Consider the following 10,027-nt stretch of genomic DNA (forward strand, 5'->3'; position numbering starts at 1 on the left):
GAAGGAACTTGGAAGCTGATGCAGGTGGGGATACATTTTTTTGCCTGTTGTGGTGGGTTGCCCCTGGCTGCATGCCAGGTGCCCACCATAGACACTCTGTCACTCCCCTCCACCACTGGACAGGGAATAAAAAATTTAACAAAAGGCTTCTGGTTTGAGATACGGACAGGGAGAGATCACCCAGCAGTTACCATCACAGGCAAAACAGACTCAGCTTGGGGAAATTAGTTTAATTTATTGACAATTAAAATCAGAGTAAGTTAATGAGAAAATAAAAAACAAACCATAAAGCACCTTCCTCCCATCCCTCTCTTCTTTATGGGCCCAACTTCACTTCTGATTTGCCCACCCCCTCCCCTTCAGCAGTGCAGGGGAACAAGGAATGGGGGCTGCAGTCAGTTCCTCACACATCACATCATCATTGTCTCTGCGTGCCTTCCTCCTCAGGGAAAGGACTACTTATACTCTTTCTCCTTCCCCTGCTCCAGCAAGGGGTCCCTCCCACAGGAGACAGACCTCCACGAACTTCTCCAAGATGCCTTCCCATGGGCTGCTGTTCTTCATGAACTTTTCCAGAGTGGATCCCTTCCTCAAGGTGCAGTCCTTCAGGAACAGACTGCTCCAGTGTGGGTCCCCCACAGGGTCACAAATCCTGCCAGCAAACCTGCTCTGGTGTGGCACCTCTCTGCACAGGCCACAGGTCCTGCCAGGAGCCTGCTCCACCACAGGCTTCCCACAGGGTCCCAACCTCCTTCAGGCATCAACCTGCTCCATCAGGTGATAACAGAAAGCTGATATCCCAGAGGTGCTACCATCATCACTGATGGTCTTGACCTTGGCCAGCAGTGGGTCTGTCTTGGAGCTGGCTGGCAGTTTCTCACAGAAGCCACCCTACCCCAGCTACCAAAACTTCACAAACCAAACACACCTATGCAAACAGTTTTGCCCATGAGGTCACATCATTCCCAAGCAAGGCAATTTCTCTCTGAGTTTTGCATTATTAGTGGGTAGTGACATAAAGCCAAAGTTTTCAGCCATTTTCAAAAGGATTAAGTCAGCCGAATTTTAAAGGAGGATTTAACTACCGGAAATATAATTTAAGCAAACTGGTAATCCCATTAAAATGATGTTTCTCCCTCTTCTCCTTAAACAGAAGAAAATTTCAAGTCTAAATAGTCCTGGAACTACCCCTGATTATAGCTCTTCCAAATGAGAATTATTTTTTAACGTTGACTTTGGTTTCATTCTAGCCTTAGCTTATGTTGTTGTGTAAGGGTGTAAGGCCATACAAATGATCCCACAGGACATCGTAGAAGCCATGGTAGTACACTCTCAGATGACAGTCCTGGGAGGCTTCTGCATTCCTGCCTGGTGCCACAGCATCAGTACAGGAACTTCTTCTATTAAAGACAATGCTAAACATGCCTGACTTGCTCTAATAGTGAGTTACAGAAACACTCTAGCCACAGAAAAATGAGGGAAATCTTAGAATGTGAAGGTTTTTGCAGCTGTACTCTTGAAAATTTTTGAGAGAGGACTATTTCCTGGCTATTCATATTTGTGTTATTATGGTGTCTGAAAGTCTGAATCCTACATCAGAAACCCTATACCAGAACTCCTACATACATGTCTTTGCTGTCTTATCAGGAGCAACAAAAGCCAAAAACACCTTTCCCTGAAAGAACTAGTAATGTGAGTACATGAGAAAATAAAAAATTTAAGATTTGCTGTGTAGAGAAGCCCTACTGAAAAAATCTAGTGTGTATTGTAGAGGAAACATTTGCAGTGTGAGATAAGTGATAGAGAGAAGCTAATTATGTATAAATTTGGGAAATTTAAAGAGAAATAAATCATATAAAATACCAAAAAAAAAAAATCACTTGAAAAGTTATTACATACTTCTATTCCTCAAAATTTTTACTGTTAATCATAATTTTGTTGGGGGTATGGGAAAGGGGGAACAAATTGTGGAATAATCAGATAATTTATATAATGTAACCTTGTACTGTAGTTGCTAAACTTAGCACAGGGCAATTAAAGGAGGCAGAGGTCCAAGAGAAGGGCTTCCAAAGAAGCAGGATCCTACCAACTTCACAATGGCAGCATTGTATCATCTGACCCTGCTGATCACACTGTAGTCCCTGGAAGCAGCAGTAATTCCTGGGCATGGCCTCAGCTGAAGAAACCCATCAGTGTTTAGTACTTTCATATGCTGCTTCACACTGTGCCTCATTTCTAATGATAGCACTTACTGAAAAACACCTATGCCATACATTTGCTTAAAAATTGTATGTGATTTTTGACCTTTAAGTTGCAGAGAAAATAAGCTACAAAAGCTGACTGAATAGGCACACGATCTGACCATGCTCTAAAAATTATTCTATTGTATCATATATAAACAAAATACGTCAAAAATAAGAGGGAAAAAACTCCAAAGAACACATATTACTGATCAAAACTAAGCATGAAGCATCACACTATAGTGATAACTGCAATTATGAAAAAATTATATCAAAATTCAAAAAGCAATGGAAAAAACTCATTGCAGTCACAGAAAAAAAAGATTAGCAGGTCAGGGAGATAAGGAAGTTGAAAAAAGATGAAGGAAGTTTGCATATGTAGGGATGAAAGGGAAAAACAAAACTGGAGGCAGTGAAAAATCTTAACTGCAATAAATTCTATTTCCTCAAAGTTTTTCCAAGGAAAGACAATGAATGCACCTTTACTACTGTACAGCATTGTTTATGTGATTCATACTCTCTGAAAATATGCAGACAAGTAGAGGCAATAGCAAGACAATCAGTTTTCCAGAAATTATTGAAATTTACCACACTTACTCAAAGCAACTATGTTGAAACATTTCCTTGCAAGAGAAAGACACACAAATAATTTGCAAATTAAAACTAAAACTCTCTTCATTTTTGCATAGACACTTCCTGAATGAGATTTAATGTCCCATATGGTTTTCATGGTGAGTCCTATATTTTGCATGCTGGAAGGACGGGATGTGCCTTAGACCAAAACAGGTCTCTGGCTCTGCTGACTGTTTCAAAGGAATAAGTCAAATATGATTTGAAAGACCATCTGTAGAGCCCACAAAAGAGAAGAGGATGAATGAATGAAATCAGAGACACTTGTCTTAGAAGAAAACTCAAGATATCATCTACTCTGCATTTCTGCCTTAGGAAGAATGACCTTTATGTGAGACATACGTGAGCTACATTAAACATAGCTATAGTTTCTTAGTGTGTGTGGAGATCTCTATAAGCTCCACAGGCAATCTATCCTGTGCTCAGCTCAATCTATCAGTGCTCAGCATCATTAGTTACTATGACTTTCCAGTTTATTCATGACCTCAGAAAATTCTGGCCCAGTGAATTCCTATGGTTGTGAATGCAGGGGTAGTGCTATGATGTGTCTGTATTACATCTGAGTATACATGAATTTACTGGTTCTGTGATCATTCCTAGCCAAGCAGACCAGAGTTGGTCTGGAACTTCCTCAGCAACACACTGCAGTTTGGGGCATACTTTCTGGTATGTATTTTTAAGATGGCAAATAACTTCCTGGTTTTCAAAAACTAGCCTATAAATGTTAACAAAATCAGAAAAAAAAAAAGTTTTACAAGGAAATATATTTTTCTGACATTATGAAAACTACTATGTCTGTAACAGTCTGCGAAAACTAAATCTGCAACAGGTTGGTATATAAAACCTAGGGATCTTGTGGGGATAATGATAACAAAACTCATAGAACTTCAAATGTGGGATCCTAGTTTGAATAACCACTGAGCCACAACACAGCACACAGAAATTTATGGCTTCCAAAAACCAATGTATTTTCAGGCAGAGATAGGAGGAAACTCATTTCTTAGGTCTAAATCAATCAGTCTATATCTCTATCTATCCATCCATCCATCCATCCATCCATCACCAAAGCCTAGCATTTCTATGCTGAGCCAAAAAGCCAGGAGAGTATCCAAACCTATCCTTAGAAAGAAGTCTTTTAAGGCTCTTTTTGGTCCTTCTCATTTTTGATCATCCCTGGTTCTCTTGCATGCGCAGGCACTCTGGCAGGAGAGGAAGAATGGAATAGTATAAACAGACGTGACAATGTAACAGGTACAGCACTGCCAGCTCCACAAAAGTACAAATTAAACTATTTCTACACCTTACTGCAATAATTCCAGCTAGGTCACACCACATGGTCTCATTAAAGTTATTACCACTCCTAAAAAACCTGTCCCACCCAGATTTGATCAAATCACAAGTAATTTTCCAACTGCAAAGCAGTCAGACAGCTGTGGAAAGCACCTACTTCCAAGTCTCAATACCCACTACTTAGTTTTGGGTCCAAATGGAGCCGAAGGATAGATCAGATTCCTGAGAATAGGGCTGAGAGAGATTTGTGAGCTAAAATTCACTGCTAATAATAAAGGCCAGCTGCTCCCATCTTCTGCTGACCTTGCTTATATATCCCTTTTTGGGTTTTTTAAATATGTGTCTCCTGCTATGGGTACTGATTGCACGGAACTGATGCTGATGTCTCATGGTGAAGCTTCTAGCACTGCCTTGTTTTAGTTCCAAGACACTTTGTCAGGTCCAGTTCCAACACCTGTTAAGTCTGCACCCCCAGCTTTCACAACTGCTTGTATTCTGCTCTTGCTATTCCAGTGGCTAGTCTCTTTCCAGACCTTACAACCTTTTTCCAGAGTTCCTGAGGAAGAGAGAAGGGGAAAAGCACAAAATCTACCATTGAATTTTTTGCTAGATCTGAATTGCAGAGCTTTCTCCATCTCCACCTCTCTTACAGGAGCTGGTGGTACGTGCTGTAACATTGAGGAACACTGCAGTAAGTCCCTGTTTGTACCTGTCACAGGCTGTTTCCTTTTCAGGGGGAGAGGAAATGTGACAGCACCCAACCAGTGACATAGGACACAACAGAAAGCTGTCTTATGTCATTGCCAAGCTATTTTTGACCAAAAGAGCAAATGTGAAACACAGTCCAAGAGATAAGCCACCCAAATTTGCTAAACTGCTGCTCTCCTAAGTACCAGAAGAGAAGGCAAGCAAGGAGATCTAAGCAAATGGGTTAGTATCACTCTAATACAATGACTCAAAATGACTGAGCCCCTTAAGTATGACTGTTTTGATAAATGAGTACGTAACTCTTAATTATAATTTTCAAAGCAGTTAATGAAAACATATAATTAAGACACACCACCCAGGAAGGTCAGCGCTCTTTTATATTTGTGAAAACCAGAGAAATGAAATAACTTGAAGAGGGCCACACAAGTGAGTCGATGACAGGCAGGGAGGTAGACCCCAGGCTTTCTATCTAGGGCATGCTCTGGTGGATTGTACTGCACCTCAGCAAATATTAGCAGAGAATATGTTTTATATTTTTATGCATCTCCTTCAGTCATCAGGTATATCAGTGCATACAAAAAGAAGTGTGTTGAATCATATTCCTATGATGGGATTTCATGGTGTATCTCTCTCACTCACCCAGAGGAAGTCAGGGCTCTGATCAGTCTCTTTAGACATTTTCCATGTCTAAAATCATGTTTTCAATCAGATTTTAGAGGACAACTGAATTATGTCGCTTACATTATCATGTCTTTTCTAGAGGCCTGGGATCACTTTTAAAATATAAATTGCTTAATAATGAACAAAGAATACCAATTTATGTCAGCTGACTTTGTGGCCTAAGGGCCATACTAGATCACTGGTTTTGCAGTATGTAATATTCAGCAAGAATGGACTAATCCATGGTATAAATATCCAGTAAAGAAACACCACACATTTTGATTATGAATAGCAGGAACAAGCAGCAGTTTTATCAAGAATTTGCTGCCAATAACCTTTATAATTAAAGGGAAATCCCAGATTCAGTTTAGGGTTTCCTTCTTTAGCCATAGACTTTGGATGCATTACTGCATTAAATCGCAGACAACACAAATACTATTTCATAGTTTTCTGGGGAGTGTTTTTTAAATGTAGTGCTCTTGATCTTCACCAGCTGTTGAATCAAATTTGGCAAAAGCCTATTTCTTTGTGTACAGCTTGCAAACAATGTGGATTGTAAAATGAGTAGGGCACAAACCCAATTTCAATTGCAGGCTGGGATTCCCCTATGCTTTTACAGGGAAACTTGGTTGATAACTGTGTTTGCTATTGGGTGGGGCATGGAGAACATGCCCACAGCATTTAAACTTTGAATACTAGAGTATCACGTGAGCTCTAAAGCCAAGCTCTTAAAATAAAGGAGAAAAAATCATAATATGTAATAAAAGCTTAGTTGTTCATTTGCCATCATTCAACCCACAACTCCATATTTTTCATGCTCTTTAAAATTCCATGTAATACTGGCATAAACATCCAATGTTCTTTTATTTTTTCCTTTCCTGTACTGAACAGATGCACAGGTTGTGTTACAGTAATGAAACCTGAACAGTGCCTTATACAAGGCAATGCAAGGATATCTTTCTGAATACCCATGGTAAACCAAGAATGATTGATAAAGCTGTGATAAGATTCAAAATCTAAACAGTTCAATGCAGGTGCATTGCAAGTCATATGCCTCAAAATAGTTCTATCACTATTTCCCTCTTAAGTACAGCCAGTGCTTTACTCCAATAAGGAGTACCTATGGAGGTCAAAACTGCTCACAAATATCCAGTGGACACAGACACACTAAAATCTAGTCTACTGGTCAAACTCAACAGTTTCAGTTATTAAACCTGCTAAAAACCTTCTGACAATACCCATAGTTTGAAAAATGCAGAAAAATGCTAATTAATTGCTTTTCATCCCCCTATTGCTTTATGAAAAACCCCACAGCCTCAAGTTTGAATGCAAAAGAGAAATTTACTGTACCAACTTTAGGAAAAATTCACAAGAAAAAACCCTAATTTTCTATAATATTCACTTGTAAAAACAGCAGCTGCAGAAATCTCTGATAATTTTAAAATTACAGCGTCTCATTATCACATTAAGGAAATTGCTAGAAACAAGTCATTGGTTCTCTACTTTGTGATCTGATGTGCTGTAGCAGAAGGCAGCACACACATATTTCACACAGACAAACTGTAACCCCTGACTAGTGCCCCTATAAAGAACACTGAGTTACACATCATGGGGAAGATTGACTGCTCCCTTTTAGAATAATTCCTGAATTGGACTGAGCCCACAAATCATGGTCAGTTATGCAGAGAATTTGAAGTTACTTTCAAAGGAAAAGAAAAAGTAGTTTCCTCTAACAAGCCAGTCATGAGACCCTAAAGTTCATGTAGTTAAAATGCTTTGCACTAGATTGAAAATGCTATGCTGGCAGTAATTTATCCTGTTGAGATCATTATTTTTCCCTCTGAGAAAACATTTTTGTCTTAAAAAGTCATTAATGTATTCAAGATTCTTCTGAATACAAATAGCAGAAACATCACATACAGCACATGAACTGAATCCTGTCCCTAATATCACAAATGATTGATTGATTGATTGATTCCATTATACTGGAAACAATGTATTTCCCCTGTAAATAAGAAAAATAAAATACACCTTTCTCAGTTAATCAATCTTCATTATTGGAAAAGGTGTAAGACAGACTCTTGAGGGTAAAGAAAGGGATCCAGTCTGCCAAACCTCAGGGTTGTGTCTATATCATAGGCAATTAGTGAATCAGTCTTGGTAACATACATACCTAAGGTCTGACAGAGAAAGATACCTCTTAAGGTCCCCAGAGGTAAATCCTATCCCCTAGACTGAAACTCATCAAAAAATGTTAGTATTGATTTTTACATGCTGAGTCTGTGAGTCCTACGCTCTTTAGAGGGATAAATTAGAATGGTAAATCATTTCTATTTTAAACTCTCATTGCAGAGGACCAATGAGCAAAAATTATTTAAAATAGATGTGTATTTGCATTCACGAACGTAAGTACATAAAAATTCTTTAAAAGTGTTCAGGTACATCTAGATATTAATCTCTTATGGCTATATGATTCTAAGAACATCTAAATAGATATAGACTACAGAATTTGAATACAGGAACATTAACTATAATACATGAATATTTAAATATAGAGAGGGCTTTTCTTGCTCAATCTCGTATTTTATAAGCATCTTTATTCCTACTGTTTTTCTAGGATACACATATAAAATATAGAAAAAATTGCTATAGTATGAATTAGCTTAATATCTGAGTAGCACCACCACATTTAAACAATCTTTAGAATGTCTCACTGACTGTCCTAAATACTGACATCTTCAAGCAGTGTATACAGACAGCCAGATTCTTTCATACTATCAATTTCACTTCTCTGTAGCTAGTACACAGTTATCATCCCCCACTAAGCCCAAAAGTCAGATTGCCTATATAATCCTTTTTTAAAAATTTCTCTTTCAATGTACTCTATGCTTACAGTTTCAGAATGCCAAGAGGAGCAGAGTATCTCCATACTGCCCCTTTGCGGGGATAGGTGGAATCATACAAAATCCAAAGCTATTAAAGAGATGGTATGGTTCACACTCCTTTCATGCACATACAGAAGTCATTAAATTTGATACTGAAGTTACATTCAACCCACAAAATGAAAAACATGTTTTACTCTTTCTCATGCTTAATTCATTTATTCACAGGAAAGTCAGTGTTTCAAATATTCCTAACATAATTAGGAATTTCTGAAACCTCCCATTCCTCCCTCTCGCATCTCTTTGGCACCACTGCTGTTGTAAACACTGACTCTGGAAAAGTAGTGGATATGAACAAAATAATTTTTTCAAATACAAAAGACAGATTTTAAACAAACAGCAGCAGTGGGAAACAGTGGAAAGATGCATTTTCTTGCACCCTTTCAGAGCCATCTTTGCCACTTTGGATACTTAATTCAGAATAACAGGAATATAAAGTGAATATTCAGGACAGCTGAAATATTTTTCCATTTTTGCTTTTTGCTTTTCCTACAATTATTGTGGCAGCATATAACTACTATACTAATAGACAGCAAATTAGAACAAGTAAGAGATTACCTGAGAACATGAAAGTCCACATTCTTCAATCCTGGGAATAATCTGACAATCAGCATTCCAAAAGAGAATGATTAGAAGAATCTGAACATAAATACCTATCATCCTAAACTGAAAAAAAAAAAAGAAAATTCAAAAAGCAAAACCTCAGAAGAAACCTTCTACTCTGACAATTCTCCCCCTCGTGCCAAAACTTTAATATGAATTTTAGTCCCTCCCACAGCACCTCTGAGCTCCTCCCTCTAAAACTTTCCAAAGATAGAAAATTGCTAGTTCTGGGAAATAGAAAGCATGCTCAACTCATTTCACATGTTCCAGAATGAAAAATAGGAAACAGTGATTTCTGAAAATCACAGTACAAGCCTCTTCCCTCTGGATTTCATCACATCAGCATTAGATCAGATCAACAGATTTCTTTTCTGCAAATTCCATATATAAATTCCATATATAATGGGAATTTTGTTTCTAGACTTATGTACCAGGCAACTTCATGGGTATTCAAATACACTCTTATTTTCCTGGTTTTCTAGTGAATTTAATAAAAAGAAAACCAGCTTTGCTGAGGTGGGTGGTCCTGAAAGACTAGTTTCTTCTTTTTCATCAGCAGGAATACCAGGTTCTTTTACCTTAGAAATCTGTGCTTTGAACTTATTTCAGTTATTATCTAATTGTATCAATAGAAGCGTCTTGTTCTATAGCCTATCTGCAGCTTTGAGAAATATGCATGTTTTTTCAAAGCTCAACACCACCAATTGTGAAAGCAGGGTAGGAGTGAGTCACAACACCTCAATACTTGTTAGCACAACAAAATGGCCAGGAATGCCTCTCTGGGCGCTATCTTTCACATAGTCCCACTACGCTTCGTAAGGAACAAGTATTTCAAAAACACACACTCTGGTTCATATGGAGACTACATGTGATATGCCCAAGGGGAATAGGAAGTTTTCCTCCACAGAGAGGGCTTGCTCACCACTGAGAGATATCTTTCAGTAGGACAGTGCC

General features: G+C 38.3%; 1 protein-coding gene across 3 annotated transcripts in view; it reads right to left on the reverse strand.

The window, feature by feature from the left end:
• Positions 1–9,169, reverse strand: part of IL17REL (interleukin 17 receptor E like) — a 42,902-nt gene extending 33,733 nt beyond the window's left edge. For all 3 annotated transcript variants that reach the window (XM_069003871.1, XM_069003869.1, XM_069003868.1), the window contains exon 1: positions 9,029–9,169. In XM_069003871.1, coding sequence (XP_068859972.1) covers positions 9,029–9,130 — 102 coding nt within the window. In that variant the 5' untranslated portion in view covers positions 9,131–9,169. The remainder of the gene's footprint in view (positions 1–9,028) is intronic.
• Between the last annotated feature and the right edge of the window lie 858 nt (positions 9,170–10,027).

Source organism: Aphelocoma coerulescens, chromosome 1A, assembly GCF_041296385.1.
Source record: "Aphelocoma coerulescens isolate FSJ_1873_10779 chromosome 1A, UR_Acoe_1.0, whole genome shotgun sequence".
Taxonomy (NCBI): Eukaryota; Metazoa; Chordata; class Aves; order Passeriformes; family Corvidae; genus Aphelocoma; species Aphelocoma coerulescens.